Genomic DNA, 17,793 nt, shown 5'->3' on the forward strand with positions numbered 1-17,793 from the left:
AGACACTTCAATTCGTGATTCGATGTTGTTGATTGTACCTATTAAATCGTATTCTCAAAAATTTTCGAGTAATATCCACCGATTCGAAATTTTCTTTAACTTCAAAGTACCTGAATTCTTCAATTAAATTTATTATCGGTTAAATAACCTGGCACTAATTTCGCTTTTCTTAAATCGATCGATTATGTACTCATGTTATAACATCACTTGAGATACTCGCAGTACACAAGCCAAAGCCCGATGATGTCATTTTTGTCAATGAATAAATAATCACGAAAAGAAATGACGGAACATTTACGTTACGAGCTACCTACACATGTCAATTTATTTTTTATGTTATCAATTTGAATTTGGTGACACTGCATTTAAATAATAAAGAACGCATTCTACAACTTTTAATTTATGTTGTAAGTGGTTGCCAGCATACAATCGTTTCCAAATCCTAATGTAAACCGTATTTCTTAGGCAGGAACTCGTGCATGAAGTGAGATGACAGTTTATTAGTAAAACTCGATTCTATGTTAGGACAGAAAAGTGGGTGATGCCGTTCGTGCCGTTGCGGTGATGCTTTCGCGACGATCTTTCGCCTCGCCTTCGAAGCCGTGCTCGTACTCGTAGTCACGGATGATATTGTAGCTTATTCTACATGAATTACGATTATTACTAATCATTAAGGCTCAAAAAAGGTTATGTTATTACACCTAAAAAACAGTTCAATAAGTTCGTGTGCCGTGAGTGAATTTTGTACAATTGGTCATAGTTCCCGGAATAAGTGTTAGATTGTGTGTGTGTCGACAAATTTGTGTGTATTTTGGATCTGGGACAGCATTCCTGGACTTAGTAAAAGAGGTAAGTACTTTTCGTTAGTGTAGCTAATACAGGAAACCTAATTGGATTCAGTTTTAGTTTAAATCCAGTTGGAAGCCAAGTAAGAGTTCATTGGTTTACCTAGTTTAAACCTCAGTTTAACACTTGATGTAGCCTATTATTGGTGCAAGTTATTCAAACATAGCATTAAGTTAGTTTCCTATCTATTTTACCGCTTTTAGATGTTTTTTTAAATAATTTTACCTACCTCCCTGGCATAGATAATTCATCAATACCAAATGATTCAAATTTTTTTTTTTTATTAATTGTTATGAAACACTAGCTGTGCCCGCGACTTCGTCCGCGTGGAATAGTTATTTCAAACATCACAAAATAATTGTTATATCTTTTGGTTTTGGACATTGTTAGATGTCAAATAAATTACAACAAAATTTACTGCTTCTTCCAAAGCGTTAGTGCAGAAGGTAACACAATCTGCATAGCAGCATTTGCTTCAATAATGTCAACTCATAATTTTCCCAACTTAGAAAAGAAAACATTGTTATGATTAATTGAAATTTAAATAAATAATATTCATGATGAGTGATCAATTTTCTAGTTTGGGTAGTACCTGCATACCTAGAAGTAGTCCAGGGTAATTCTTATGACTTTCCAGACAATCTAGTGGATTAAAAGTTTCCTTGCCTAAATATGAAGGTTTTCTTGTTTTTCCTTCTTTTTTCAAGAGGCACTGTCTTTTATTTATTTTTTTATTTATTTTAAATAAATACGGGACAAATTACACAGATTGATTTAGCCTTGAAGTAAGTTGGAAACTTGTGATAAAAGATACTAACTCAACAATACTATATTTTAGAATAAATACTTATATAGATAAACATTCAAGACCTAGGCCAGTCAGAGAAAGTTCATTTCTCATCATGCCCTGGCTGGGATTCGAACACACACTGTCAAGCGCACTACCGCTGCGCCACAGAGGCCGTAAAATTATTGTAGCCATAATTTTTGCCTATTGGTTGGTATTATCTAAATTTACTTTTGTCTGAAGCTGCAATACCATGAGAATTTCCATGAAACAAATGTACAGTATACCAGAAATATCATGAACCCAAAAATAAGAAATAGGTTGGAACAAGTGTACAGTCTGGAAAAGAATGAAAGACCAAATTTAGTTGCATGACCCAATGATAGAATTGAGATAAGGCCAAAACAATAGATTAGTTCATCAGAAGCAGTGATACAAATAAGTAATTTAAGCATATTTTAATGAGAATATATTCATTCATTCCACAATAAGTTGACCAGAATTGTACAAAATTGCATGTGGCATGTAAGTATTGAATATCCACAAGGAACTGTGTGTTGAATCCCAAATTTACTGATACAAAGTCTTACTTTTATGACTTCAACAATCAAAACAAATGTTGCTTAAAAAAAGGATTGAATTTTCCAAGCTGCCATAATTCAGTAGACATTGGAACAACCAGTATGACTGCAATGAAATTTGAAACCATTTTGGTTTTGCTTTACCTTAACTGTGTTCATGATTTCTCTATTATTGACATCTCAGTCCTAAATTTTCCCACCTTGCTGGGAAGGACTCACCTACCTATGAAAATTTAATAGAGGGGAGATTACAAAAAATGATGCAATCTGACCTCTGTGTTCTTAAATACTAGCCTGTAATGGATCATACCAGTTTATTCAAATTTTCCATTACTGAGACATAAATGTATGTGTAAACTCAAAGAGAGAACTTAATTAATACATGGCCAAATGATATTTTAAACTAAAAGCTCTACCCATACAAGTTTGAATCTAAATTAATCACATATAGTTTTACAAAGTAAAATTTAAACAACATTTTAAATCTACAAAAATACTTGGCTTATTAGAATCTTATTAAAAACATCCTCAGATCTACAGATTTGAATTTACTCCTAACCTAAGGGATAGCTTTAAAAACTTGGGATTCTTCTTTTAGGCGATTGACTAGCAACCTGTCACTATTTGAATCTCGATTCTATCATTAAGCCAAACAGCTAAATACATATGGCCTTTAAGTCTTTTGAAGACTTGGCACTGTCTACCCCGTAAGGGATATAAACGTGAGAATATGTATGTATGTTATATGTCCTGTACTAATTAATTCTATAGACCATTTATTCTACCAGAAGGCAGTCCTTACGTCAATGTGATCTGTTGGATATGGCATTGGATGTATTGTGCATACTTGAATACCCCATTCATGTTAGCCATTCATAAGTACTTATAGAATCCTAAGAGCATGTGTAATGATGTTTGAGTGTGTCACAAAGGCTTAGTGAGTACAGAGAGGTTCTCTGATGTTTCTTGTGAAGCCAGCAATGTGCCCCGGGCAACAGTCTTGGGACGACTAGGGTGTGGAATCTGCACCAGGATTTTTTTAGACAGTGGCAGTCATCTGAGAAGGTCGTAATTTTTGTTTTTAAGGTATTGTTGAAGTCTTAAAAAAAGAGGTACACAATATATTACGTATTTTCTTAAATTCAAAGCGTATTGAAATGTTTTTTTTTTCAAATAACAGTGATTTATAATTGTTATATTAGGTAGTTGTTTGTTAATTGTAGGAATTCATTAAAAAAAGTGATATTTTTTATGATAAACCTGGTGACTTAATTAAGTACTACCTACCTACTGCCCAGTGAAAAAAAGGTAGACATATCTCTGATCTATAAGCCGGTACCTAGATTACGTAAATAAATACTATCATGAGAAAATAAGGTCAAAGACTTGTCTTTATCTATCCTATCTGTTCAATCCATATTCTAGGGGTGTTCTTATGCCGATGTATCTACGCGGTCTAGCGTAACAAGCTCAGGGGAGGCAGGGAAATCCGGTGTTGCCAATTAACACCCGAAATATCAGTAAAGTTGTATTCCATACTAAATGTTGAAAAGTAGATTACTGAGATGCTGTTACATCGTATTTGATTAAAAATGACATGTCCCTTTTGTGTCAACAGTCAATTTGTTTATAAATCGTGTGGCGTTTCGAATTCCCTGATATAAAGGGTGTTTTAGCTAGGGTGGCAAGGTAGGGGGGCGGGGCGTGCGTGCACCAGGGATATGCGGCTCGCCGGCGCCAGGAGGGCCAAGCCCGATCGATATTGCGGAGCTCACTGTGAGTTCATGTCGCGCCTCGACACCGTGCCGGTCGCTCCGAGTCGTGTTTTCGTGAGATCCCCGAAAAACATAGTGAAGTGACACTTATTGGATGTGCGCGGAAATGAGATAGTCCTCGATTCAAATTCGGTATGTGTTTTTATGGGATTCAATCACTTCCTCGGATCACATTTCCTGTGTTGTGCCTGTGTAGGATCAATAGTAAGGTTTGAGTTATGGTGTCACTAGAAAGTTGGAATATGAAACCTTAATGTGTAAAAAAGCCCGATTTAATAAGCCTAATTGATAAGGCTAATGGATAAAAATGAATTTTAGCTTTTGCTTAAGGGGTCTTAAAAACATATTGTCTGAAAAGAAGTGGAGAGTTAATCTTATAATGTATTGTAATGTCTGCAATTATTAGGTTTGCAAATACTACATGTATTTGCATACCTACCTAATGATTGCAAATATGATAAAAATATCCAGCTCTTTTCAATGCCATTGATAAGACGTGTCTTGTGGGATATGTTGCTGCAAAATTAAATAATTTTTATGTCCAAAATTTACCTTCTTAATTTCGATTTCTAATGATGGCGGATAGACCATTGTTTCTTAAATATAAATTTCCTAGATTTGTTCAGGGCATAAAACTTGGTCTACCTGTTTCACACTTCCCTTCCAGTTCCGCCCCCTGTCATTGAGCTCGGTCGCGCAGACGTACTGATGGATGGCACACTGATGGATAGACAGATAATTAAATAGTATTCTGTAATGTTTTGCTCCAATTTCCAATGACTAGCCGTGCTGGTTCCATGTCTTGTTGTAGCTCTTATTTTCTTCTTCTGTATTTGAGCCAATTAGTGGTCATAAATAACCTAATAAAACACATTTCATCTCAGTTATACCAAACGAAGAAAATCCCTCAGAACACTGTCAGGGTGCTGTCGCATAAGCACGCCTTTGAAACTAAGAATCTATTTCGTAGCTAATTATTGTTCCAGTTTAATAACTATCCAAATTATTGAATGTTCTAGTTTCTTAGACAATATGTAGTTGGAAAAATAAAGCTGGCATTAATTACGAATGATAAATACCTACCTAATAAAGACCTACATTTTTACTTAGTGCATGAGACTGTGAGAACTAGATTACGGTTCTCAAGATTCAATAATGCTAAGCTGTAACATTCCTAAAAGAAATGATGTTTCGTTTCATATCTAGATGGTATCATAATTGAGTATCCATTTTATAGTGCTTGTGATGTCATTTGTTGATTCGTAGTGCTCAAATCGACCAAGCTTATCCAACCCAAAATAACTTATTACTATTGTATAACAACACAATATTTGTAACATGATTGTTACTTTAATGTAGGTTGTGGGCATAAAAATAAATTGATATTTACGTTTTAGTTAATAAAAACTAACCCTAACCACGCCCGTAGATCTAGCTCCTTGCTCGGTTGATGAATAAATTTAGAGGTACTGGTTGTATGAGTCAGACATATCTACTTGTGGTATAATAATACAGCACTCGATTCACGTCGGTGCTAATGACAAAAAATTATCAGTGATGTCATTTAGTATTCTGATTGGGAATCTTAAAATACATAACATAGATATTTTGGATATCTCATTTGGGCTTATAAAATTCATGTTATAACTCATTATGTGGGCGTTTAGAAGAGAGATTATATGTAGAAGACAGACTGTATAGTATTTAATTTATGTAAAAAAATATAATATTTTCAACCATTGCGATTAAAAAGTGAATGTATTTCGTAAGAATTGTGTGTGTATTTGTGAGCACGATAAATTGGTGTTGACTTTGATAGCTGGTTTATTATCTTTCTCGTATCTTTGACCATTTAGCACACATTATGTTACGATAAGATTCCTTGAAAGATGATTATTGTATGGTTAATGTAGACTTTCCTTTCATGTAGAGATACAACTGGCGCAATAGTGCAGACAGAACTGGTTTACAAGGATACATAGCCGATGCGTCCAGTCTCTTCGTTTAGTACGCTTTATCGAGTAATTGTGAATTTCGGCTCTACAGTTATCTACCCTACATTACTATATGACCTCACAATTGACCTCGAGGCGCGCCGTCTCGATGACATAATCAAATCTTACCGGAGGCAGTCGGGTCCGGCATATTTATCTATCTCTTACAGCTAAATTGTTCAGCTTTCTTCGACTTATTTAATAACTAATAGAAATTGTCTCTAATAATTCGATCATTCAGTGCAATGATTAGCGACTAATTAAATATTTTCTTTTTAGCTAAATTCGTTACTGATTATAAATATTTATGAAATAGACAACGTGTGAGTCAATAAACATCAACAATCACAAAGACTTGTAATTATTTTCCTGATGTGTAATAAACCTTATCGAAATACTAAATTTAGTTTAAATTTAAATGTTTTAGTGCCCTAAACCTTCAGAACATTTAAACAAACGCTCCGTACCTTTGGAATTCAACAGCATACTTTTTTTAGATATCTAAATTTAGCGTTACGGGCAGCACGCTCGAAAGCGGGCCGACTGGACAAAGGTGCTTTTATGATCGAGTATTTTGAAATATTTCAAACGAAATATTTGAGGTCAATTTAGACCGTAACTTACTTGAAATGAACGAAGCCAAAGAATATTAAAGTAACAATAAAGATACTACTGACGAGGATGGATGAAGTCTACAAAGTTCCGAGAATAATATAATAATGAGTAATATTCAAACACTAAAAGTACCTATCCAAAACATATTATAGAAACATAACTAATGTATATCATTATAACATATCATCGTGCGGTAATACTAACGGGATTTAGCGTACAAATTGGAACATTGTATTTAACCATATTTTTATCTTATTGGAATTGATGGCAGAAATTACTTCTTATTTGAATCTAGATTTAACATTCATATTATTTCTTTTAACTTTGCTTTTCCAGGGAATCCTGGGATACTAGAACACGAAGATCTCAAAATAGACGATCAAATTAATACTCGTATAAATAAAATTGCAAATCGTCGCGTGGTTTCGTTGGCCGTACACTCTCATAAGAAAACTTTAAAAGCCAACAGCATTTCAATGCAGTCGAATCTTGGCCATCGAAAAACCCAACCTAAATAGCCGAAGTCCGTGGCCCTTTCACGGTTGAGCAAGTTACGCGTTAATTGCACTAACAAAAGGGGCAAGCTGGAGAGTTTGCTTTCTACTGCTGCCTTCAACCGACTGTAATTATGCATTGTTGCCCTCTTGCTCTTGTATTAATAGTAAATGCCATAGTGAAAGAGCAAGAGTCAAATTATTTCGATTCTTTTATTTATAGCCTCGTAAAAGCTATTTCTTTGAATTCTAAGAGTATCATGTGTATACACCATGCCATGCTAGATTATATTATTATTTTTACATATTTGACTGTGTTTTAATATTTATCGTAGTTAAATATAACAGTATCAAAGATCTCAATCAATTGTATTTCAGGAGCGTACGAATCACACTTAATATTCCGATGGTGGAATCCTGAGTCCCGCTGTATCGGGGTCGATGAACTCCAATCCAGTCCATGTCTTGCACTCGCTCACGTAACAGTCAGTCGCTTTCTGTGCAAGTATAACATTACTACGTTCATGTATGTAATGTCTGACCAGCTTATTGTCTAAATTGGATGTATGGATCTCCTATGATGCCCGTTTGTCGTTGTTTTGCATCCCAACAGCCAAAGCAGTATAAGTATTGATTTTTTGGATAAAATTAAACAAGTTTTCTTATTTCATCGGTGTGTATTTGAAAAAACAATTTTATGATGCAGTTTCTTAATAAAATGTAGTTACTGTTGAAACAGCTTTTTATATTTCTGGCTAATTTTTTGATTCAGTAGGTACCTACATTAAACGCACAATCCTATTTTGCTCAATAGAAGTCGCCTCGCAATAGCAATTTGACGGTGGTTGGCTAGCAATTTACTACAATCAACTGAGGACACGCGGGGTCTTGTTCATAGAGTATTACACACTGTAATCATTTTTATTTGAATGAACTGTGATGTCATGCGTTCATTTACAACCTCGAAAACTAACATTTACTAATCATAGTACGTACTTAGTTTTTTTTTTTACTTTAAATGAATCTGTTGCAATATTTTAATGTCAAGGTATTTGACGACTAAATAATTACATCCATGCATAACAAAATAAAACTAAATAATTTAATTAACCTTAATCTGCGAGACATTATTATTTAATCTAATAATACAGCATTGAGGTCATAATCAACTCTTCATAACAATAAGCTTTATTTCTCATGACTATAGTGGCTTTATTATTCCCAGCTTCCTTCACGGAATTGCAAGCTCGACCTATTTCATGTTCTTTCTGGGCCGCTCGTTGCTTGAATGCTGTGATGATTAACGCTTTATCTTTCAGTATGTATAAAAACACAAGGGAAACCAGAAGGCATACGTTAAAATTTTAAAGAATCTACCTATTTACATATAATTTGGTGTTTCTATATCCGACGTTGCTTGGGTGTGGATACTTCGGAAATGAATGTGTTTTATTTGTCCGTATATTTATGGAACGGATATTTTAAATCTTTTTGTTAAGATTGATACCTAATTTCCGAATTTTTTTACGCGATACGTTGGCTTGAATTAAGTATTTTAGTAGCATTATCTTGAAACTAAATTGTACTACAATTTAGTTTCAAGATTCGTAGCTTTCTCTAACAGTGACTTCTCTATTGACATTATGGAAAGTATATTCAGTTTGCATAGCTATGCACAAACATTTCTTCATTTTCATTGTAAAGCTATGGCTTGAATAATTCATTGTGTGTGATATTACGGCCGACTGGCACACTGTTGTCAGTCTCACCTATTTTCTTTTCTTAGAATCACAGTGTTGTTTCGCTTTATATGCATTTTTAAAATATTTTGAGACATTATGTAAATTAATTGAAAGATATCCCAAATATTTTGTCATCTTAAAACATTGAAGTTTGTCTCGAAGATTATGTTAATACTTTATAAACATTTATCATAAAATAATCAGATACATCATTATATTTTCATTGTTTGTATTTAATTTTCTTTACTGGTTTCAAATTTTCAGTAACTTGATATATTCTTGCCCCTAACTGCTTTTGGCGCATTCGTTGGTTAATGGAAAGTAGTTTCCAAGAAAAATGTGGTGTGTTTAATCAACCATTCCTAAAACTAATACGTTAACATCCCTTATTTCAAAGAGGTTTCACACAAATGGTGTATAATTTCCGAAAACTATTTCAATTATGTTTATTCGTTTTGTTCAACCAAGCGTCTGCTATAAAGTTAAATCTCATTTTATGGTCAGTACGCATTATATTGACCTAAATAAGACTTGACTAGTAGCGTCATCACTACATGGAGGTTGTGTGCTTGCATATGGGCGTGGTCAGTGCACATTGCGCCATCTGCGAGAAGCGAGGATGGGAGAAGTGGGAAGTACTTAGTATATGAACTCTTACAGGGAGCGGAAATTAAATTACTCACACTTAGTTTCATTCTTTCGTGATATAATGAAACTTAATTTTCTACTATGTAGGTATACTACATAATCTGTTGGCTTCAAACTTCAAAGTGTCCTCTTAATTAACTTACTTTCTTTTATTGGACTTTCGTTGCAATACGGCATATATACCTACCACGAAACTTTCGCTGTGTTTGACTATTGTTTTATCTATGGAGTCGATTGGGTAGAACAGTTATTTCTCGGATTGTTTCTCCAAGAGTAGATGCGCGTCGGCGTACAAGATTCCCGCCGCGGCGTGCGGTGCATGTGTCGGCATCGGCATAAAACCGGTCGTTCGCGCACAAACACCGTCGGCCTTCGCCGGCTGTTGCCGACGACGCCTGATGACGTCACCCACGCTTATGTCATACTGTGTATTATAAACTGGCTACACTCACACCACTTTTTACTCTGTGATTTGATTATAAGTATTTTATTGAAATTTTGAAGTCTACCTTATTTTCTAATGCGCTGCTCTTCAAGTTGAAAAAACGAGAGATATTTGTAAAGTTTCAAAAAAGGGCTGGACTGACGACGTAAATCTTATTGTAGAACCCTAAAGCAATGTGTGATCTCGTGAATTCTGGTGGAACGACACAAGCCTCTTTAAAAAAAGATTTCAAAATCTTTCCCTATGTACGTTCGTTAAGAATATTCTAATGAATTCAAAAAATGCTGCACTATCATTTCATTGTGTTGAGTCAACTTATCAAAGGTTCCGATTTAATGATGAATCAATACGCGTACGCCCGAATTACGATTCTCTCATTATTATCGGTGGCTTCGCCAACTCAGTACTCACTTGTTTTACGCCTTCACGCTCGATTGGATAGTCACGAGCGTTTTCTTAGTCGTTAAAATGATTCGTTCTGCATGACTGTTCGGCTGTCTGCAGAGTGATGCCAAGATATAATACAGAACAATAGTTCATAATGTTGGTCAAGTGAGACCACGACCGCTATTTAAAATTGCGGTTTGCGTCACCATTGAATACTACGTGAGAATTGTTTACAATCACAATCTGACCTCTTCCCCTGAGAATGGAGTCAATTGTACCAATACTTATAGCGTTACGCCAAGATTATGGAAATTCTAAAAATAAAGGAAAACGGTAATTCAGAAAGTTTTAAGTAATACGGTAATATAATTGTATTTAACTGATCATATTTCCAGCTTGTTTGACTTCTACTTGCGTTCAGGTTCACACCTCAATTATTGTAATATCTACGTGGATGGTAACAAATGAGATGTATCCTACTCTACAAAGTTCAGTGCCGACGCCCACGCGATACTTATTGACTTCTATCTCACCCGGAGATTCGGATGCTGCAACTATGACGAGACTTCTATTTTCATTCATGACGATATGTGACATTTAGATGATTTGATACTTCTTCGCACAGTTGAATTAAATGAAAACTAGCATGATCAAACCCGTCAAAATAACGTCATCCATTAAAGCTAGACATAAACACTGAAACGGAACACTAACATTCGACGTCCTCATTTTTAGATTCTTCTTAAAAGTTTGAGTATATCGTACGGCTAAAAATAAAATAATCGATTCAGCGTATACATCGTATATTTTTGACTAATAAAATGTACTGCCAAGAAGCATTGGGTTTTGGTTCGGTCAGTGACGTTGTCAAATTGGCGCCTCTGTACTAGGTGGGTGGTAGATGGTTCCCGAAGGGTGACCTGTTAACATAATCCTTATATATGTCACAATGGCCTTTATTTACCTGGGCCGCGTCTATTCTGCTGTAAGTAATTGAAAGGCAGTGATATTTTAGGGAATTTTCAGACCTCAGGTCCGTTTTGCACCAGTGTTAACTTTTAAACTGTTACCTTCAATAGATTTACTTGGTATATTTATATTTGCAATGAATGTAGATGTTATATTTTGTGCTCTACCGTAGATTTTCGACCGGATATCCTTTTGTTTCTGTGTAGCGTAATGTTTCGTGCCAGTGAACATTTTGTTTATTATTTATAACGGGCGTTTGTGGTTTGCGGAGGGGAGCGTTTTCACGTGAGGGAGTAGTTTGATTACCGCAGATATAATTGTGCTTCCCATTTTTTTTTCCAAGAATAAACTTGCTGATTTCACTTTTTAATGATAAGTAGCCCAAGTAGCAATTTTTCGAGTTTCGCTTTATATGTCCCTATCCCTAAGGATAAATTATTTATCGAAGTAGATACCATTACCGTCACATTTCTTATGTCCACAACTACTAGTCGTTCTATTTTTGAATATGATTCTATTTCAATGGACTTCTGTTATAATTATCTTAAATACATGCTAGATGTTAAAACTAAAATTGCTATTCTATATCTATCAAGAATTTCAGCATCAAAATAATGTGCGCCAGATATCACCAAATTGTAAAATCTCATGTATTTACAACTTTACTCTTCCACGATTTGGAACGCAAATTAAATTACTTTTTTTTACTTATGTAAAGTTATTACAATGGGAATTTGTATGTCAGTGTTATCCTAACTCACGCAAAGCGGAGGCACACTCCAGGCGTGGTTTTCTATTTGGGTTAATGAATTCGTCCGTGCACCAGCCATGGGAAGTGCCTGTTAGCTTCGTCCGCTACACACTGCGACGTTATATATCTAAACCTGGCTTAGATTTATGTCAGCAGTATTATGGAAAAGCATGTGATAAATATAACGTTATTAACGAAACGAAATAAGTTAAGACCAACGAGGTATAAGCTACTTTTCTTTCTTTGGGATTTACTATGTTGTTAATTGGATTGGACTGGTTAATTAGTTGTCTCGTGAGAAACTGTTAACAAATATTGTGGTGACTTATAATTCACATACCTCATCATCTAAAAACAACAAAGCTTATATCATGGAATGAATAAAATGCTTTGCAAATACGAGTTCGAAGGATTTTCAGTTCATCTTAAGGTTACGTGTTAATGATCCTATATTTAGTAACGAGTATGATGTCAACGGTGCATGTCTGACGCTTGTAATCGTGCCACTTATTTCGTACATATATTGTGTATTTTATAATTTCAGTTGATAACATGTGGCTTCTAATCTATTTCGCAGATAACAATGTACTTAAATGGTTTGATCTATACATATAATGTTTAGTATTTCGTGTAAATCAAGGATATACAATGCAATAAATAAACAAATATCTAATATATAAGTATTCATACAAATTATTACTACATTTGGAAATAATATGTGATTTTACTTAATACTTGTTCCTTATTGTTTAAATCTTCCATATATTCGCAAGGGTAATAATCAGCTTATGAAAAATTTCAATGGAATAGACAAAACAAACTTAAATGAAATATAGAAGTTTTGTACAGTCATTTCTGGTATTTTTCCATTTAGTTAGATGGAAATCAAATAGCATCCTGTACCACTGAATGAGGTTTAAAATGCACATCATAATGAATCATTTGATTCATATGCCTTGATGGAAGATAGTCTTGCCTACTGCCTGTCCGTTATGCAGGTCAATGATAAACAGGGTGTGGTAGTCTACATTTGTGTTTGTCTAGCAGCTAATGTATTACAGGGCATGGGTCAAGACTAGAATGTTGCTAGGATGTTATAGAAATCGATAGTGCTGGATTGTCTGACATTATCGCAAATTGATTCTATTGAGGTCAACCTCCATCGCTAATATTTGCTTTTATGTCAAACCGTCTGAGCTAATAGCCTTCATTAATCGATTAGAAATGATAAAATAATAAAAATGGTCAATTTTTTTGCTGTATTTTCCTTGATTGTTGATGAACTCTATGCACTGGAGTGACCGACGCCCATTGAGGTTTTGTTTTAGCCAACTGAAAATGTTGAATATTTATTTATCTTGAATACTTAATTAATCAAAAACTCACGAGGACAGAGGATTCGAAGAAACTGAATTATCTACATAAAGTTTAATCGGCATTTCAAGTCAGTTAAATAGCCACATAATTAAATAATAGTTCATGTAGGTAATAGTCCTTTGCCTGCGGCGGTCCCATCCGCTTTGTACGGTAAAGTACAGGGTATTATATCATTTACTTGTGCGGCGTGATATAGACATAGATAGAAGTAGGTACGAGTATAATCTTATAATAATACTTTCATTATCTCCAAATCATTCAATCAAACTCAGATCCTGGTGCAATTATCACTTCTATCAAATATGTAAGTGAAGTGTGTCAAATAAGTTAATGAAGTACACTCTTCATGTGGCAACGTTCTTGATTATTTACTTGTAATTTGTAATAACCCAATTATTCAGGTGTCAATATTATTGTGAAGTTCAGGGAATCTAGCTCATTGCCATTAGATTTTCATTTAATAATGAACTACGAGAGTAATATCATTTTTTTCGATGGTTAAGAAACGCCGCATTCTAGTAATGATATAATAATTTAGCCGTTTTAGCGTGTGAAGGTACGTAACTGTAACAATCATACATAGGATATCCGGAGTATTAGAGCAACGTTACTTGCGTCGTCGTCCCCTCGCCGCGTAATCGTTCTGCGGTAACGTGACGTCTAGTGTACTAGACATAGTCATCAGTTCTATACTTATCAATTTCTATGGAGGTCTCTTCTTTTTATTTTCAAGCCTGGGCATTTTGCATTCAATACAATTTGCGCGAGGATCGACTTTTGCCTGTCCTACCATGGCATTAACAGCAAAATTGAAGCTTTTTTTGAAAGCGACTTTTGTAGGAGGGCAATGCCATTTTGTAGCGGTAATTCTGCCTTAAAGAAACGTGACATTTGTTGTTAAGACGAAATTATGGCATTCTTCCTTCTTCCTGGCATTTGACGAATGTATGTTTTTTTATGAGCCAACCTTTTGAAGGTAATTATTTATTCTACCATTTAATAGTGGGCGGCAAAAATTATAGACATTTATTACGTAGTTTCCGGCAGGATATAAAAGGTAGAGGCCTATCTTATGGTAGGTATTCGAAATTCAACGTAGGTACTTACGTAACTCTTAAACTAAGCAAACACAGACGAAGAAGAAAATACACGGCTTTCTTCAACAAGGTCGATATTGTTTCGTATTTCAATAGTTCCTTTGTGGTACCTTGATTACTGTTTAACCGCAGTGCCGCCATGGTCTATGGTGGCGTTTAATGGCTATGGTATATCGACGTCGCCATGTCTGCCTGCCTCGGGTCAACGACCTCGTCTTGCCTGCTCGATAAGTCGTTTGTGTACTTCTTTTACGCTTATTACGGCTAATCTAGGTTTATGTTTCTACATCGAATCTGCGAACCAATCAGAACACTACCTACTTCACACATTGGTACACACAGTTAAACTTTATTGTTGTTCGAGAGAAAGTAAATTTGTAAGGGGTTTCGTTGTCTATTGCTGTCCTAACTAAATAGGATTTTTGAAGTTGCAAGAATGTCCTGTAAGATAATTATGTTCTACTGCAACTGTCGTGAAGCAGTGTATTAATGTCCTAACTTTTAAACTTTTTTATCGAAACTTTGTTCAGTTTATTTTGCATAGATGTATAAATTTATAGTATGTGTTTCATATAGATACATTAGGTCGGCTCGGTTGGCAATCGGACCTTCATAGGTTAGTCCATTATGTCAGAAGGTCACCGCAAACAATGATTTATAGTCGTTATGCCGCAAATAGATGCTGAACTGATTCGCTGCTAAATAAAATTCCTACCGCCGAATCTGAAACTTTCATTTTCAGTATTAACGTCATGACATAAGGAGACCTAAGGTTTTTTATTGAAAAATTAAGTATGACAGTGATTTTAAAAGTTATTAATTCTTGTAGCTTAATTTTTATAAGTTGTACTTATTGAAATTAAAAAGCTCTTCCACAAGATATGTGCGTAAAAGACAAATATGGATGCAGCAAATAGTTCGTTATTAGAATAGTTATCATTTTATAACCTTGTTAGCTATTAATTTTAATTGCAGCCCATAAATTTGACCGTTACTTTCTTGCTTTAATCATGGTCCTGTTTGTATACTTTCCAAGTAACTGGGTATTATGTTTGAGAAAGTTGTATAGTAAATATTGAGGAGAAGATGACGCGTATTGGTGGAGGGGAATGAATACACATACATATAATTGTTGTCAGTTATTTCCAAAGTCTAGGTATCTTAAAATCACTTTAATACATCACTACATTTATAAAGTCCCACTATTTTCTCTGTACCTACCTACTGACCCGAGATTAGCGCATACATGTTTTGCGTTTAAAATGTTGGAAAGAGGGTTTTCTGAGATAGGTTTATATCTTTAAATGCTACCCATACGAAGCCGGAGCGGTTCGCTAGTGTACTATAAAATAACATTCCTCATTCTACTCGAATTAATAATTATTAGCTGAGAGTAACCGCTCCGTATTTAACATTTCAATGCGATTTTTATAGTTGAAGATCCACTTATTAACTAAAATTATCTTTGGATAACTGACTATGATATCTAGTCACTAAAAATGGGTTCAGAAAGACAGGTGTATTGAAAACCTTCTGTAATTCTTCTTCATCTGAGATAAATCTTCCTTTCAAAGGCCTTAATTTAGAAACCTTTATATACAGTTAACACGGCCAATCTAATACCACTCACTAATTCAGCTAATTGCTGTCTGAGTCTCTTAGCAAAGTAGTATTACAATTGATGTTAGTCTTCTAAACACATCCATAAGGAATGTAGAACTCTCAAATACCGTGTACGTCATCGCAATATTTATAAAAGATATTTTTATTAATTCAGTACAATCAATGATTTGATTCCTAGTGACGTCCAATAAATATTTCATGTATACCTACACTAGCTCTGTTAGCTTTAATTGCCCTAAATAGTGTAATAGTAAAGATTCAGAGATCAAAGCGTCGGTGGTCAATTCGGTAAAGTCAAAATGCGTGTGGCGCAAAAATGACACAGGTTCGAATCCCACCTCGGCCATTTACCAATGACTATTTTCGAAGTTATGTACATATCATTTGAATAATAACCGATGCTCTTACGGTGAGGAAACCTGCGCATTCAGGCAACTGGATGTGTAACCATGATCGATCCAATGCGGGTTAGGTTTCCACACCTGACTCACCCAATCCAGGATCCATGGTCAAAGGCATACCCCGGGCTCCTCTCCAGAGTGATGAGGATGCAACCGGGCCTAAAGCCAGGATGGATCATAAGAAGTTTATAAATATGTATTCTAAAGCAATATGATTTGAGTTTAATTTGTTCTCGTAATATTGTGATTCTGTAACAATACAATTTTTTAATGTGGAACTTTAAGCACAGGATAAAAGGTTTCATTTGAAATTAGAGGAATTTGTCATACAAGGACATTATTTTAAAATGAAAAAATAATATGACCACGCCACCGTTGGAAACAAATACTGATTTCGCTTGGGTGCGCCGATAACTGTCCTGTCCTATCTAATCTTATCAAGCTTATGATGTCATTTACTGTATCCAATAGGTACTGCAGTTTTAAGTATAAATATTTTTCTTACGGTCCAAGTAAATATCGGTGCAGTAAATTCTTTAGGCTTTAGAAATTTTTGACGTAATACTAAGTGTAATATTTAGACCTTCAGACAGCTTTGCGAATTTGACTGCTACATCAAATTTATTGAACGTAATATGCATTGGATACGTTGGCCGATGATCTAAAGTATTGACATTTTGAAATCGAAAACCTCCTAAAAAATTAAGTTTATTGACTGGTTCTTTTCTTTATTTTTCAGATCTTTGAGTGTGGCGTGGTGACGTGCAGTTGGTCGCGATGACGACCGACATATCTGTGTCTCGGTGGGACCCCTCCATCAACCACGGGCAGGAGATCATCGACGAGTTCGAGTACGATGGCGGCAACTCGTCTTCGAGGCTATTCGAACGATCGCGCATTAAAGCGCTAGCAGGTACGAAATATTATATGATTTTTACTTATTTTACTTTTATTTCAGAGGATTTATTGTTCAATTGGGTATCGTGCACATCATAGAAGTGTGACCTCCGTTAGTCTGTTTTCGTTGCGGAAAGGCTGAAACCAAACGAGCAAAAGTTGTAATGCGCGTTATTTCGGTGGCACATTTTATTTGGATGAACATCGCTTCAGTCAAATTCTAAGGTTTTTTTTTATAACAGAACTAATGATCATGGTTCTCATGCAAGTTTTGGTGAAAATTTAAATACATAATTGTATGGTTATAAAGTTATTTCTACTGAGTGCATTTTTTTTCGACATCATATCATCCTAATGTTGTGTT

General features: G+C 35.0%; 1 protein-coding gene across 9 annotated transcripts in view; it reads left to right on the forward strand.

Moving 5' to 3' along the window:
• The first annotated feature begins 358 nt into the window (after nt 1-358).
• LOC106136313 (spectrin beta chain) overlaps nt 359-17,793 on the forward strand; it is a 53,004-nt gene continuing 35,569 nt past the window's right edge. For 2 of the 9 annotated variants that reach the window (XM_060948096.1, XM_060948102.1), the window contains exons 1-2: nt 360-849; nt 17,272-17,445. In XM_060948096.1, coding sequence (XP_060804079.1) covers nt 17,310-17,445 — 136 coding nt within the window. In that variant the 5' untranslated portion in view covers nt 360-849; nt 17,272-17,309. Of the gene's footprint in view, nt 850-3,975; nt 4,122-13,948; nt 13,968-17,012; nt 17,163-17,271; nt 17,446-17,793 lie in introns of those variants that run through there. The other 7 variants (XM_060948100.1, XM_060948104.1, XM_060948101.1 and 4 more) reach the window with 6 other exon arrangements.

The sequence above is a fragment of the Amyelois transitella genome, chromosome 15 (assembly GCF_032362555.1).
Source record: "Amyelois transitella isolate CPQ chromosome 15, ilAmyTran1.1, whole genome shotgun sequence".
In the NCBI taxonomy this organism is placed as follows: domain Eukaryota; kingdom Metazoa; phylum Arthropoda; class Insecta; order Lepidoptera; family Pyralidae; genus Amyelois; species Amyelois transitella.